This window comes from Sander vitreus, chromosome 12, assembly GCF_031162955.1.
Source record: "Sander vitreus isolate 19-12246 chromosome 12, sanVit1, whole genome shotgun sequence".
NCBI classification, from domain to species: Eukaryota; Metazoa; Chordata; class Actinopteri; order Perciformes; family Percidae; genus Sander; species Sander vitreus.
In genome coordinates this window covers 22,688,741-22,705,322 of record NC_135866.1, presented here as the reverse complement: position 1 = coordinate 22,705,322, position 16,582 = coordinate 22,688,741, and the positions used below count along the sequence as shown (strand labels likewise).

Below are 16,582 nucleotides of genomic sequence, written 5' to 3'. Positions count from 1 at the left end.
AATTGGGGTTCAATATGTTTACATTAGCTATAACTCTTGTGTGAGCTGACTGTAATTTTAAATGTGTAGTGAATATTTGTTTGGCTAGACTTTTTAAGGCCAACAAAAAATAAATCAAGCATTGTTTCACAATCATGTTATTCCCCGGTTTTGTGTTCCAATTGAATCAAACAAGGTAAACAAATGCAATTGTAATCCTGTAACACCCGTTTGGATCACTACAACCACCAAAAAAAAAAAAGATTGTCCCACTGCAGCCACCGTACGTGTGTCTGACGACAGAGTTGGTTAGCACTTGGGAGTCAAACATGGCCGGTAGAGGAGGAAAACAGAGTCGTTCGGGCTCTGGCCTATCAAGTAGAAAATGTGCAGATGAGCGGGAAGAAGAGGAGCAGCCGCTGCAGGCTGTTTTAGTCGCTGACAGCTTCAACCGGAGGTTTTTCCCGGTGACCAAAGACCAGCCAAGGGTAGGCAGCGAGCTAAGCTAACGTGGAGCGCTAATGGTAGCTAGCTAACCAATGTCCATGCTGTAAACAGTGACAGGGCTGCTCTGACACTGGTGAAACCATTTTAACAAAGCTAAACACGTAACTTTAAAGCTATTATTTGAAATGTTGTGTTGTTTATGTGTAATAGTGCTTCGGTAACGTTACTTGTTTTCAGTTTCCACCGTGACGCTGTATAGTTAACGTTACTTCACTCATGACATCTGTCACATTTTCAATGATGACAGGCTTTGCTGCCGCTGGGTAATGTTGCCATGATCGACTACACCCTGGAGTTCCTCACTTCCACTGGGGTGCAGGAAACATTTGTCTTCTGCTGCTGGATGGCCAGTAAAATCAAGGAACACTTGCTGTAAGTTTCACTAATTCTGTGTGTGTATTGTGCAAATTGGTCTCAATGAAAGATGTTGACCTGTCCCTGTGTCTGACAGTAAATCAAAGTGGTGTCGACCCACCTCTCCAAACACAGTCCACATCATCACCTCAGAGATGTACCGCTCCCTAGGGGATGTGCTCAGGGATGTTGATGCAAAGTCCCTTTTGCGCTCCGACTTTGTGTTGGTCTACGGAGATGTGGTATCGAATATTGACATCAGTCAGGCATTGCAGGAGCACAGGTAAGAGAAATATAGTCCGAAAAAAAATGACATTATAAGGTATCCTTTGACTGTGTTGCTCTAATACGGTTCTATATGTGCCATTTTGTTCATGCACAGGCATCGTCGCAAGATGGAGAAGAACATCTCAGTGATGACGATGATCTTCAAGGAATCATCGCCAGGTCACAGGTCCCGCTGTGAGGAAGATGATGTCATCGTCGCTATGGACAGCAAGAGCCAGCGGATTTTACACTATCAGAAGACACAGGGGCTGAAGAGGCTACAGTTCCCCATGGTAGGAGTTTCACATTTTTATCACATCTTTAGCTTACTTGGGCTTTGTATTGATTATTAACAATCGTTCCTGTTTGTTTTGCAGAACATTTTTCACAGTGCAAGTGATGAGTTTGAAATCAGACACGACCTCCTGGACTGTCACATCAGTATCTGCTCCCCACAGGTTAGTTTCCAGATAGAGACAGGAGCTATTGAACTCCCTGTTAGTGATTGTGGTAACACAAGTTTTCTCATCATTCGTTTTTCAGGTTGCTGAGCTCTTCACTGACAATTTTGACTACCAGACTAGGAATGACTTTGTCAGAGGGATGTTGGTCAATGAAGAGGTATTGCGCAGCCATAGTTACATTTTATAGAATTTTTCATCATGTGATGCTACTGATTCAGTGCATCATTTATTGTATTTCTGTTTAGATTCTGGGCAACCAGATACACATGCATGTCACCAAGGATGGTTACGGTGTCCGGGTGTCCAACCTTCTCATGTACGATTCGGTGTCGTCGGACCTCGTGCGCCGATGGGTTTACCCGCTCACTCCAGAGGCTAACTTCATTGACCAGAAGGGACGAAGCTGCACGTATTCTCGCCACAACGTCTACCGAGGGTCTGGAGTCAGCTTGGGCCACGGCAGCCAGATGGTGGAGAACGTTCTCATCGGCTGTGACACTAGCATCGGTGCTAACTGTTACATTTATAACAGCGTCATCGGTAACAACTGCGTCATAGGTGAGCTCTCTGACCAGCAGCATTTGTTTGTGTTTGAAAGTAGGATATATCTAAGTATGTTATAAAAGTGGTGTTAACAGTCACCATTTTTATCACAACAGGTGACAATGTAACCCTAGACCATGCCTACATCTGGAATAATGTTCACATTGCCAGCAACGTGGTGATCAGCCAGTCTGTGGTCTGCGACAAGGCTGAGATCAAAGAAGGCGTGAAGCTAAACAAACAGTGTGTCTTGGCGTATAACGTAAGCAATGCATGCATTATTATCATCATTTATTCTTTATTGTCATTAGCTAAAAGCTGGTAGATCAAATTAGTGAGTTTGGAGAGCTGCTGTTCATGTTAAAGCCCAGATTATCTCGACCTCCTCACTTAATTTGCTGGGAACTGTTTTGAAGGTGGTGATTGGACCAAACATCTCTCTACCTGAAGGCACCGTGGTGTCCATGCACCTTCCAGAGGAGGAGGAGGAGGAGGATGATGATGAATTCCTGAGTGACGATGCCCAGGTTGGTCACAGCAAAGACAAAACCAAACTGAAAGGTGTGTATTGCGCGTACTGACGTGTACATGAGTAAACAAAATGCTTACACGTTTGTGGTAAAGAGCCATGTGTTCATCTGTCCTCCAGTGTTCAACCCAGCAGAGGTTGGAGCAGAGGGAAAAGGCTACATCTGGAAGACTAGCAGTCTGGATGACACAGAGGATGAAGAGTTGTTGCACTGCCTCTGGGGTAGGATAGCAGCGTGGCTGGCTTGTTGAGTTCATCGTAGTAAAACTGCCATTTCCCATAATGCTATAGTCCATGTTCCAGCAGCCTGGCTTTTGTCTCTTGTGCAACAGGTTTGGTGTTGAACCCTGACCCTGAGAGTGAAAGTGAGGACAGTGAGCCCGATGATCCTGATGACCCAGTGATCCCCTCCCCAGAGATGGATGATGTCAAAGGTGAGAGTTTCACCTGTCTGCCCCCTACTGGCCAAAGAGATAAAATACCAACAACAAGACCATATAACTGCATATATCTGTTTAAAATCTTCTCCTCTTCTTCATTTTTTTAAATGCATGAGGACTTACGCCTCCCTGTTGTGTCTTTGGGTTGAGACATCCTCCTTTCTGACTCTTGTTCTTTGGTCTGTTCATGTGTAGTCTTCCAGATGGAGGTGCTGGGGACTCTGCAGAGAGGTTTGGAGGAAAACATCAGCTTTGACAATCTTGTACTTGAGATCAACTCTCTCAAGTGAGTAGGAACTTAAAATTGCCCGCAGTTCTATTGCTCCCTTTCAAAGTGATTGTTTTTTTGCACACTCAGTTTGGACACACTCTTTCCCTTCAGGTACGCCTACAACATCACTCTGAAGGAGGTGATGCAGATCTTAACCAGAGTGGTGCTGGAGTATCCTTTCCAGCAGCAGGGCCCACAGCTTACCCCATCGCAATACGTTACTCTGCTCGAACCGGTAAGTGTGTGTTGTTGTTGTTGTTGTTTTTTTAACAACACGTTCATGTAAGTGTAGACACAATGGGATTAAAGATTTTATTTTTGTCTTTGTTCTCTTCTCAGTTATTAAAGAAATGGGCGCCGGTGTTTAAGAACTATGTGAAGAGAGCACAGGACCATCTAGACTGTCTGTCTGCCTTTGAGGAACACTTCCTGGAGCAGAAGAGTCACTGGGCTGCTATGTTCAAGGTCAGGGCCAATCGACATCGCCATGTACACTCAGTAATCTTAACACGGGTTAACAAGAAAACATAGTCATCGAACATCAGGGACCATGTAATCCTGCAAGGTTACTCTGCGTTCATCCTGGACTATACCAGGTGCTGAAGATGCTGTGTGTTTGTTTTTTCTTCGTCCAGGTCCTGATGAGCATGTACCAGCTGGAGATCCTGGAGGAGGAGATGATACTGCGTTGGTTCTCCCAGGGGGCCACCACCGACATGAGCAAGCAGCTACGCAAGAACCAGGGGGTAGGTACAGGCTGAGCTGGGTCAACAGATGTACAACAGTACAGAGTAGGGCTGGGCAATATATCGACATCGAAATATGACACTAGATATCGTCTTAGATTTTGGATATCGTAATATGGCAATATGACATACTGTAAGTGTTTTCCTGGTTTTAAAGGCTGCGTTACAGTAAAGTGATGTCATTTTCTGAATGTACCAGACTGTTCTAGCTGTTCTAATATTTGCCTTTACCCACTTAGTCATTATACCCACGGTATTGGTGATTATTTATCAAAACCCTCATCGTGTTAATATTTTGTGAAAGCACAAATTGTCAACCCTACAATATATATCCATCCATCTTCATCCGCTTATCCGGGGTCGGGTCGCGGGGGTACCAGCTCCAGCAGGGGACCCCAAACTTCCCTTTCCCGGGCCACATTAACCAGCTCCGACTGGGGGATCCCGAGGCGTTCCCAGGCCAGGTTAGAGATATAATCCCTCCACCTAGTCCTGGGTCTCCCCCGAGGCCTCCTCCCAGCTGGACGTGCCTGGAACACCTCCCTAGGGAGGCGTCCAGGGGGCATCCTTACCAGATGCCCGAACCACCTCAACTGGCTCCTTTCGACGCGAAGGAGCAGCGGCTCTACTCCAAGCTCCTCACGGATAACTGAGCTTCTCACCCTATCTCTGTGGGAGACGCCAGCTACCCTCCTGAGGAAACCCATTTTGGCCACTTGTACCCTGGATCTCGTTGTTTCGGTCATGACCCAGCCTTCATGACCATAGGTGAGGGTAGGAACAAAAACTGACCGGTAGATTGAGAGCTTTGCCTTCTGGCTCAGCTCTCTTTGTCTCAATGGTGCGATAAATTTAATGTAATACCGCACCTGCTGTGCCGATTCTCCGACCAATCTCCCGCTCCATTGTCCCCTCACTCGCGAACAAGACCCCAAGGTACTTGAACTCCTTCACTTGGAGTAAGGACTCATTCCCTACCATCGGTTTCCTGCTGAGAACCATGGCCTCAGATTTAGAGGTGCTGATCCTCATCCCAGCCGCTTCACACTCGGCTTCGAACCGATCCAGTGAGTGCTGAAGGTCATAGGCCGATGATGCCATCAGGACCACATCATCTGCAAAGAGCAGCGATGAGATCCCCAGCCCACCGAACTGCAACCCCTCTCCACCCCGACTACGCCTCGATATCCTGTCCATAAATACTACAAACAGGATTGGTGACAAAGCGCAGCCCTGGCAATATGTACAATATGTATTATATATATATATAATCTATGTATTTGGTGAAAAATATCGTGATATTTGATTTTCTCCATATCGCCCAGCTCTAGTACAGAGTATGGAGAGCATTAAGTTGGTGAAAAATACCAGTAGAGTGTAAAGAGTTCAATAAACACAGTTGGGCTTATTGTTCCTTTCTTTGAACGCTCAGAGGAAAGTGCATTGCTTATAACCTGGCACGTTTATTTATGTCGCACATTTCACCGAGGCAATTCATCCTTTTAGATGTTTTTTACATAGGGAATGAAATGCGTTCAAAAACGATTAAAGACAGTGTCGATGAAGATAGAATTTAGCAGAATCAAATGAATAGAAAGGAATACAAATATTAGACACTGCTGTTTAACCACTATGACTTGATATTCATATAAACTTTGTATGGAGGACCAAACCTGACTTGCAAGGGACAAAGAAAAAAACATCAGTTCAATAAATTAAAGAGAAATAAAGACATCAATCACATAGGTGGGTTTTTCAAATGATCATTTCCTTTTTCTACAAATGAATATATACAATCTAAATATTAAAGGGAATAACATAACACTGTATTTGATTGTGATTGGCATGACCTATAATCTTGTTTTGCAAAGAGGAGTATGTTTACTCATCTGACCTGTCCATCAGCAGCGGGCCTGCTGTGTATTTGGCAAAATCCACGACGCCCTCATTATTTACATATAAATTACATCACAACCCAATTTACAATTAAGACCTTTTTTCAAATTACTTTAATGTATTTGTATCGTTTTTGGTAGCAATTGTGATTTGTTGTCGTGTTTCAGAATGCTGGATTTCTCACACAACCCTCTCCCTTTTTATATTTTTTTCTTCAACAGCTTCAAAAGTTCATCCAATGGTTGGAGGAGGCTGAGGAGTTTTCAGAGGAGGAAGGGAAATAATGAAGACTTAAAAAAGGACATAGATGAAAAACTTGAAAATTGTTGTGTGAATAAAGGGATTCAGGCTGTTGGTTTTACCCTCCACAGTAGATTTCTGCCACTTATATCCATCAAAATCTCTTCTGTACAGTTCACGCTCATATTCATTTCATCACATAGTGCCACGTCATGTAAGGGCTGTGTGTTATGAACGTCAATATCCAAATAAAGAAGAAAGACCCTCGGACTGCTTGAAAATGTGTCTCACTTTTCTGTCAACAACACAAAATGTCTCAATATTAAACAGTTGCTTTAAGGTTTTAAAAAAGTGTTTTATTAAATACAATGACCACATCACTTAAAAAAAATAAGATTATGCACAGTGTTCGTTTTGTTTGTCTACATACTGAACAGTGACTGCAGGTCATAAAACAATACAGTAAAAACAATTAACTAGGAGGTAGAAGATTATTCTGCTAAATCGATTCAGTACAAATCCCCTTGAGATTGGATTTTAATTCCATCCTGTTGGACATGATGACCGGAAAGTTGGACTGACAGTGACAAGATATCACAAATTTCTTTGATCAGGTTCACAGTTAAAATCATGCAATCAAAAAGATTGTGAAAATAAATGACTACACAACGTGACTCTTTAAACTGACTGATTTGATCTAAAAATAAAACAAAATACAATTTCATTACAAAATTATTTTTTTTCCCTTTACAAAGTAGCTTTGAATTTCCAAAATCCTGCATTGAATGCCTGCTCCTCAGGTGTTTTATCAATTGCAATGCTTGTAATAGTTATGGCCCAATGACTGCTAAAGGAATTAGAGATACTGTAGCTTAGAGGCAACATCAGGTTTCAAGCTAATTTGTACTTGTCATACCTTGACATGTTACCGTACACCAGTAGACCTACCAGGAATTTATCTTGTACCAAGGCTCCATAGCCTAGAATCTAGATGGGTGTGTCTAGATTTCTAGGCCCTAGAAATCTAGACGCACCCTAGCGGCAGCAAATGTAATTTGCAGCCAGGGTCAGTCTAGCAACTCTCCGTTGGCTTGCGAGCTGGAAAAACCAAATTCTGGTCAGGCCAATCACATTGTGTATAGAGCCGGTGGGCGGGCTTAACATAAGGACGGCAGAGTTGCGACGGATCCGCGTGAATTCCCTGCTACTTGAAAACAAAGAAGATGGCTGCTGCTGCTGCTGCTGGCGAACAGCGGTCTTTGGAATCGGCTTTGGCTGCGACTCTGGAAGACTTGGGAGTTAAGCACTGAAGTCATTCTTAAAAAAAGGAAGATGTGTTCGGAGTTTTGCCGACTGGATACGGCAAAGGTTTAATCTATCAACTAGCGTTGCTCTGGTTGGCTATGAGTGCAGAGGGAATTTGAAAGACAACCGTTTATCCCGCCCCTCGGATTGAGCCCTGCCAATGGCGAGTTCCCAGACCCAACATCTTGATGTGGGTCTGGCTTGTCAGGTTAAAGGCTCCACTACAATACTCTGCCAGTGCTCGCATCATGAGGTGTAGGATTTGAAAAAAAAAATATATATATAGACTTTTGACATCTTTTGTTTGCGTGGTCCATTCAGTAAGAACATTGGATAAATCAATACACAATAACATTAGAGAAAACAGTTTAGAAAATACATAATTAACTTGGGTTTTGTCTAATTGCAAACTAAAATTGTTGTTGCTACCTTTTCTTTTTTGTAAAGTAAGTTTTTGTATTTTCTAATTTGTAATTGTCTTTCTAAAATGTTGTGCTTTCTATGTGTGTCGTCTTTCATCCAATATTGTTGTGTTTTGCCCCTCACAGCTTTATAACCTTGCAATATGGCAAGTGACAAATTATGTTAGCATCAGGATAGTGCCATGGAATCTAAAATAAAACACCGGAGGCAGTAATGGGGCGCCCAAAAAGCTGTTAAGGCCGTTAACCCTGCAGTATCCACGTCTTCAAGCCTACTTTGACCTGTCATCCTGTTTTCCCACAAAGCCGTAAATAACCTTGGCTAGAAGCGAAGCCCCTGTGATGCCAGTAACAGCAGTCAGCATCTTCCACATGCTGGCTGATCTCTCGTGCCTGTCCATGAAGCTCCTGTAGTCAGTGGGGACCAGGATGAACTTGCGGCCGTCCTGCGGGGCCTGCAGCCTCATCACCTGGCCCCCCTCCAGCACCACCTCACCAAAACCAGTCAGGGTGCTCCCCACACGCAGCAGCTCCTCGCTCTCCTCCATCGCCACTGGTTTCTGCCCGCTGAGGCCCTGCATCACCAAGTTCCCCAAGCCCTCCTCAGCACGTCTTACATTGAAATAAACCCTGTCCAGGTAGCACCCAGAGGCCTCCAGAGGGTTTTGAATCTTCACATACAAGTCAGTGATGTTGGCTCCAGGGCTGACCAGACTGAAAGGCACAGAGTTGTTGGTTTCTTTTCTGTTCATTGTCTGAGAATTCCTGCAAAAGTAATCAAAATGTTGTTACGAGGCCAGTCGCTTGATAAAAAGACACTTTTGGTTTTATTTTGTAGACTAAATGTACCATGTCTTGGTGATGTAGTTCCAAAATTTCCAGTGCTCCTCAACTGCTATCTTCTGAATCACACCAAAACATCGTGGGACAAACTGGCTGGCCAGAGGCTCCCCATCCGCCTGGACCAGACCTTCAAAAACAGATATGAAGGAAACTATCAAGTATCTGTGATCGATCCCATACAAAACTGCATTTACTCAAATGTTCATTGTAGTTTGTACCTTCTACAGCAACATACTGAAGTCGCTTGTGGGGAGATGCTCTTAGTACTCTGACCAAATGTTGATCTGGCTTGAAAATGGGTATTTCCTAAAATGAAGAAGAATTTTTTTTATTTTTATTTTAAAATAAATTACAAGACCAGATATACGTTAATAATACTTAAACAGGACTCAAACAATGATGTACTTGCCTTCAGCTTTTCCAACTCTTTTTTCTTTTCTTGGTATAGATGATAGAAAAGGCCAGAGAAGGCAAAGCTGGACCCGACACCAACCAAAACCAGCGGGTTTACAGGAAGATCACCCATATCTGTAGCTTATAAGGAAGGTGTAATAAGGTCAACATAAGTCAAAGTAAACTACTGTAGGCCTAAGGTTACACATACTGACATAGTAATAATCAGTGCAGAAGTACGTCGGTTGCTGGGAAGAACAATTACAGATAAAGCTCAGATAAGTGGAAAAAAAACGTACCTGCTAAACTAGCAGGTAAAACTCGGACACACCTGCAGTTTGGTCACGAAATCGAAAACAAAAGCTGTTGGTTCTGGTTGAGTTTCATTTCCTGCTTTGTCAACGTTGCGTCATGTTTCATCAGCCAATAGGAAATAAGCAACGTTTTGCTTATGATATTTTTGACCACCAGGTGGCAGCAATGTCCTGGTTGAAACCATAGACTGAGACATCTATTACTTTTCTTGCACACTTTAATGGACCTTTTTCACAGCAGACATTTTGACTTGTCATAGCAGGAAAAGCACAGCTGAAATTGATAACCTTAACGATGGCTCAATTCCATCAAGTGTCCCAGTAAGCTAGTTCAGTGAGTCAGCATGCACAATACCAGGGCCTTGCCTAAGTGGAATGCAGCCATCATTAATGGTTTTGAATACACCTGTGATTTTCCTACTATGACATGTCAACATGTCTGCCGTGAAAAAGGTCTATGGACACTGTTCAGTTTAACATTCAGTGTAATTAGCTAGTAATGTGTTAAAACATTTGGGTTTCAGTAGGCTACATGAACTCTGTTTGTTATTAAGCCCACACTCACTTAAATCCAGTGGTAGAAGATACTTTGTAATCATGTTCTTAAACAGAAGTAGCAATACCACACTAGAAAAATACTCCATTACAAGTAAAAGCTCATAATTAAGATTTTAGTTTTTAAACACACACACACACACACACACACACACACACACACACACACACACACACACACACAAACAAACAAACAAATGCACTTGAAGTACAGAAGTGAAAGTACTCATTATATGATAATAAAGTACTTATTAATGAGTACAATTTGTAGGACAAGAACTCCTGGTTGTCACAAGATGATTACTGTAGTAGGAAATATGAGTATTTCCATGTTATGCTGCTATATAACATTACATTTTAGAGGAAAATATTGTACTTTTTACTTCACTACATTTATTTGACACATCAGTTACTAGTTATTTGGCTAATTAGACCTCTAGTCAGGTGTTAGTTGGGTGGAGCTATGCTGGAAGTTATGGGATGTCACCAAACTCTAAACACTAATGTGTCAACAGTTGTCCCGCCCTCAGGTGCAGCGAAATCAACGCGAGGTTGAGAGAGATGTCGATCAAGCACAATGTGTAGGCTACCCACACAGTCCTGAGAAGACTCTGCATATTGAGTATTTTTACTTTTGGTACTTTAAGTACTTTAAATTCACTAATATTTTGAATGCAGGACTTTTACTTGTAACAGAGTATTTTTACACTGTGGTATTTTGTCCTCTGAGTACTTCTTCCACCACTGCAAAAAAGCACTATGTATGTCTGAGTCAGCCCTGTCTCTCTGAGAAGACAACTCTTACTTTAATGTCCAGTTTAATAGGTAACTTGTTACCATGGTGTTATCCTGATTATTGTTGCCAATCTGAAGGACATAGTTATGAAAGCGATGATTTACAGGCTGAGTCATGCTGCATTTATGTAGACAGGTTTCATGCGTCTATGAGATGTGAGCAGCAGCAAGGAGGATTTTCCCTTCTCAGATTGGTTTATAATAATGACTTTTAGCAACCTGAAGATATCACTACATCCAGTGTTTCACAAGATAGTTTATAGCAGAGTGATATTTCTTTTCTTTTCACATGTTATCATCTCATGACCTCTCAGATTTTACCCTGCAGAGGTCAAGATCACCTAAGTGCACTCAACACTGAAGCATCTAATCCTCTGATTTTGTCTTTACTGAAAGTTGCCAGCAGTAATACCTACACCCATGCACCATAAAGTAAACATGTCACAGACTTTGCCAGCTTCCTTTTTCTCTGCCTCTCTATGTTTACTGAATAGCTGACTCTTGGCAAACAGTGTTTGACTGTGAATACACACCTGTTTAACATGTATGGTCATATATTCTCCTGTCATTTGAATGCTTTGTTCACCTGTTGTTTCCATCCTATTTTCCCCAGGCTGTGAAATAAAATGTGAAAGAATTGCTGAATAATATACTGTACATACCACTAGAGCTGCTCTTGTCCCTTAGTTACTCGTTACTTGATTTAGGCATTCATTCCTCGTTTGTCCTTGACTGCTCACTGAAAGCAAAACGTTATTCAGTTCAAAATAATGACGACAGTTTCCTTATTGTTGAAACACCTTTGACTCAAACCCTCAAACGTGTGCAACCTTGGTGTAGCGTCTCCAACCATGCATGGAACGAACCCCTCTATTAACACTGACGACACCAACAGCCTCATATCTCTGTGGAGATATGCAGTTGCTTCATGAATGGATTAATGCAAAACAGAGCAATACATCATGACAAAATGATGAATAATCTTTGGTTAATGAATAGTTGTTATTCTTATTTCATCAACCAATAATGTCCATGAATCCTCCTTTCTGACTTTCACGGCTCTAAATGATCTCATATTTGTTTTACTCACTGATGAGTGAGAGCGGACAAAAGACACACTTCTTCAGAGCAGCCAGGATGTTTATGCAAAACTATTTCTCTGCACTATTTCCCTAAGGTATAAATTAATGTATTATTTTTTTATAACGAGTGGCACAGGAACTGTAGCCTAGTTATCCACTAATAACACAAATGTCTGCATTTTTGTTTTGTGCATCAGAAGCCCATTGACATAGGAGACTCCGTGGCTTTGAAAATGGAAGGTCTAGTGCTCAGTAACACAAGTAGACATGTTTACCTCAGAAAATGTTTGGTTGAGTTAAATGAACAAGAGTCTACAGCCATTACCACAACTTAAGACACAGTTGCGCTAAATGCTATTACATGCTAACATGCTCACAATGACTAATATGCTAATGTTTACCAGGCTAAATGTTTATCACATTCACTTTCTTAGTTTGGTGTGTTCCCATGCTAACATTTGCTAATTAGCACTGAAATCAAAGTACAGCTGAGGCTGATGTGAATGTCATTTGTTTTGCAGGTATTGATGCTGCGTTTACGTGACATTGGAGGGTTGGTAGAGATGGGATAGACGACTTGTGAGCACATCATCAAGACGGTTGTGTAACTACAGAGTCGCTCGTATGAGCATTAAAATACTGTGAATTGACAACATAACACAATATCCATGACATGTTGGTTTAATTACATTGTACCATTGACTTTAACTGAGGCATCCATATTTGTTTTGTTTGTCCATCAGGCGCTTCTGTAATATTACTGTAGGTGCTAAGCCCGATATATTGTAATTACGACTTGAATGTTGATGTGAACGCTATTTACAACTCCCAACTCATCCAATAGGACAGCTTGGTCAGGACCCCTTGTTTGCACTTTTTAACGCTCTGGGTATCCCTTTGGCATCATTTTTCAACATGCAGGGTACAGGGTATATGTATTGTACAAGCTCTCCACTTTGTTCTACATGTGTAATTTATATTTCTATATGTTTTACAGCAACTTTTCCTGACAACCTTTGGAGGTTCGACCAGAGGTACTGCCATCAGTCGCATGCTACGGCGAGTGGCAACCAATGAAAGACAAAGAAGGCCTTCCAGGACCTGACAATCTGCAGAGTCATAACAGGCAGGTGTTATTTTATTGTTCACATCAGTATTATGCTTAGCTTAGCTGATAAGAGGTTTTAATTTGACTTGTAACTTTGCTTCTACTTGCTACTCTAGCGGCCTCCCAGAAAAACGTCCCTGCAGCAGACGTGGAGGACCCCACAGTGCTCCCCCCCTCACAATATCCAACAGCCTATAGTGTCAAAGGTGGACTCATTCAAGTTTCTGGGCTCCATCATTTCCCAGGACCTGAAGTGGGAGTCCAACATCCTTAAAAAGGTTCAGCAGATTGGCCATCTTCTACACTGCTGCCATCCTCCTGCCTCCTCCCCTCTGGCAGGCGCTACAGATCCCTGCACACAAAAACAACCAGACACAAGAACAGCTTCTTTCCCACTGCCTGGGGAACGTTAGGGGAAGGTTTTCTAAAGGTTACAACGGTAGGGGAACGTTAGGGGAACATTCTCCAAAGGTTACAACGGTAGGGGAACTTTCCCTAAAGGTTGCAACGTTAGGGGAACGTTCTCTAAAGGTTGCAACGTTAGGCGAACGTTCTGGGAACATTCTGAGAATGGTCAATGTAACCAAAAAGTAACGTTCCCTAAACGCCAGGAAAACTTTCCATGGGAACCAAAAACTAACCAAAAACTAACCTTCAGGGAATGTTCCCGCAACCAAAAACGAACGTTCCCAGAAAAAATTGTTACCTGGGGTAGTCCTGTTGTGAATTCAAACAAAACCACTTTGTTAGGTTGAGAAAAAGATCATCGTTTGGGGTAAAATAACAACATAGTTACGTAACTCACGTTTGTGGCATTAGTTGCGAACGTTACTTTAGAAAGTTAACTTACATAGCCTACGAAACAAAAACAAAAGTCAACATTACGCAACATCATCTTTTGGTCTCGCACAGGACACTTACATTGGTCTCCCAGGTGAAAGTCCTGTGTAAATTGGGAGTGGTGGGGGCAGCATATGACAAACTATTGGACACATTTTAATATGACCTGTTGGTGGTGCTAAAAGGAATTACCAAAGTTATCACAATTCATCCTGAGTGTTATGAGTTGTTGAGATATTTCACTAAAAACCACAAATGTGAACCTCATGGCACTAGAGGAAAAGTCAGGAGATCACCAAAGTCATTGGAAATTATCCTCTGGGGACCATGACTGTCTTTGCAAAATGTCATCCAATAGTTACTGAGATGTTAACTTGTAGATCAAAGTGGTGGACTGACCAGCTGACAGACAGACCACCATCCCAAGAGCTGCACCCCTAGAATGACTAAAAATGACTTGGATAACAAAACAAACAAAGATTTACATTGCTTTTGGCTTCCCTGCTGGGAAGATAATTTCGCTCTCTGATCTTTATTTCAGTTTGATGAGCTGGTAGCTGTAAAGCTGCACCTTTACAGCTATCATCATTGCCTCCGTTGAAATATCTAGTCTATTGACTGACAGCTCGTAGGTTAATTCAGACATTTATATCAGCATCTCAACGTACTCCACAATTACCAACAATAAATAATTCCCACATTCATTTTGAGCAATTAAGATTTCCAGGTTGTTTCTGATTAGAAACTCAGGTCGAGGTGCTATATGAATATTGTTAGTATCAAAAAGGCTCAATCCACAGAGAAATGCACAAAGCCCGTATTCAGAAACGTCAGGACTCACGTACAGTTGTGATGTCCCAACTATACTATATATATGTGTTAAAAGTGCCGCTACAGTGCCGTTACAGTCATTCCCCAGCTGCAATGACGGTGCAACGAACGCAGAGAGCGCCGATGCAAAAGACCTGGAAACGCTGACCAATCAGAGCAGACTGGGCTTTTTTGGAAGGGGGGCTTAAAGACACAGGCGCTAAGTGTAGCGTTTCAGACAGAGGGTGAATGCAGGTGTATTCAGACAGACAGTATGAGAAACAATAATGTATTTTTACATTAAAGCATGTAAACATGTTCTAGTAGAAACCCAAAATACCAGTATGAACCTAGATATGAGCATGATATGGGACTTTTAAAACGCCGCTGCCAAATGAGAGAGTGGTAAACATTGGTGGTGTCAGATGTTTGCTGTAATGACACCTAAGTAACACAATCATTTTTGATTTGGACTATCTATATACTATATTGGACTTATTTCTGTCATTGCTAACAAATGAAGACATTCTGGATTTGTATGTGATTGTACATTATCAGAGACAATGTTAAAATGCTTTGTATTAGAAGTAAGGAAGTGAGCACACAGATAGGCCCCAGAAAACAACACAAGAAGCACAAGAAACTAAGGATGGAACAGAGATTTCTGTCCTGAAATTCCACAATATTCATCCAGCAGAACTTAAAAGCTCAAACATTTACTTTCATTTCATATGACGGTTATTCTGACATCCATCAACGCTTTCATAAGCCTTGGTGAGTCACTCGCTCATAGTAAAACACAAGGTAAAGCACATGCTGCCACTGGAGGAGTCAGTGCATGGGGAAACAAGGACCGGTTCTGTGCATTGTTTTCAGTTATGTGTTTTCAACATGGTTGGAAGTCAATGACACAATTCTCATCTCTTCACACTATGCACACTGATAATGACAACCATCTGACCAGAGACAAACACACTGCATGTTTTTCCACATTGCTGGCCATTCTAGAGTAAGCAGACATTTTTTTCAGTCTTCCCACACTGTTTTTTATGAATTAATAGCTTTACAACTCATCACATATGTGCACTATGCATCATTCTCTGAGCAGTAGCATTATCTTATCTGAGAGCTGTGTCAGCTATGACTGGCTCCATATCTGAGAGCCAACTGAGAGAAAATGTTTTTTATAGCATGTAACTACACAGTTCATGTAAATTTCTACTTACAGTATGGTCTTCTATATGGTCTGAACCAATAATAAAAAAGGACTTAATGGCTCTGGTGTGTATTTTGTTGGACTGTGAATGTGACTGATGATGACCTAATCTGTAAATGCTGTTTGTGTTGCCTCAACTTCATGGCAGTTTTAGGGGATTTAGTTTGTTGTAATGTTTTATTTCTTGTTTTATGTTGTAAGGTGTACCTGTAATATTCTCCAGCCACCCTCTTGCAGCTATATGCACTATACAGATGGACGACAATGACAAAAACAACATAAATTGTCTTAGGAAGGTGTTGATTCATCAGTAACATCCATCCCGTTTATGCTGCTCTACACATTTATTCAGATTTTACCTTTATTATGTCTGTAAGTCCTTAAAGGACTCATATTTCTGTGCTTAATAATTGCATTTAGTTTAATTTATATCTGTGGTGGAGGAAGTAGGCTACTCAGATCCGTTACCTGAGCAGAAGTACCCATACAACGGTGTAGAAATACTCCATTCCAAGTAAAAGTCCTGCATTCAAAAATGTTATCAGCAAAATATACTTAAAGTATCAAAGTAAAAGTACTGATTCTGCACACAAAAATGGCCCCTGATATGATTATATATGACACTGTTGATTGTTTATACTGATCATCAAGTATAAGTAGCAT

General features: G+C 41.7%; 2 protein-coding genes across 3 annotated transcripts; one reads left to right on the top strand and one right to left on the bottom strand.

Moving 5' to 3' along the window:
- Positions 1 to 266: 266 nt before the first annotated feature.
- eif2b5 (eukaryotic translation initiation factor 2B, subunit 5 epsilon) lies at positions 267 to 6,506 on the top strand. The gene is made up of 16 exons (XM_078264680.1): positions 267 to 467; positions 734 to 858; positions 938 to 1,123; positions 1,223 to 1,400; positions 1,485 to 1,565; positions 1,651 to 1,728; positions 1,817 to 2,129; positions 2,231 to 2,376; positions 2,531 to 2,675; positions 2,764 to 2,865; positions 2,976 to 3,077; positions 3,279 to 3,369; positions 3,466 to 3,589; positions 3,694 to 3,819; positions 3,990 to 4,100; positions 6,218 to 6,506. The coding sequence occupies exons 1-16, from the start codon at positions 309 to 311 to the stop codon at positions 6,278 to 6,280; spliced, it is 2,130 nt and encodes a 709-aa protein (XP_078120806.1). The 5' UTR covers positions 267 to 308; the 3' UTR covers positions 6,281 to 6,506.
- Positions 6,507 to 6,570: 64 nt separating this feature from the next.
- Positions 6,571 to 9,587, bottom strand: mul3 (mitochondrial E3 ubiquitin protein ligase 3). Of its 2 annotated transcripts, none has more exons than XM_078264681.1 (5): positions 9,499 to 9,587; positions 9,216 to 9,340; positions 9,025 to 9,112; positions 8,813 to 8,933; positions 6,571 to 8,728 (listed from the first exon to the last, which is right to left on the bottom strand). In XM_078264681.1, the coding sequence occupies exons 2-5, from the start codon at positions 9,330 to 9,332 to the stop codon at positions 8,236 to 8,238; spliced, it is 819 nt and encodes a 272-aa protein (XP_078120807.1). In that variant the 5' UTR covers positions 9,333 to 9,340; positions 9,499 to 9,587; the 3' UTR covers positions 6,571 to 8,235. The 2 variants fall into 2 exon arrangements, with proteins under 2 accessions (XP_078120807.1, XP_078120808.1); XM_078264682.1 differs by having other exon boundaries at positions 9,216 to 9,334; positions 9,499 to 9,586.
- Positions 9,588 to 16,582: the final 6,995 nt, after the last annotated feature.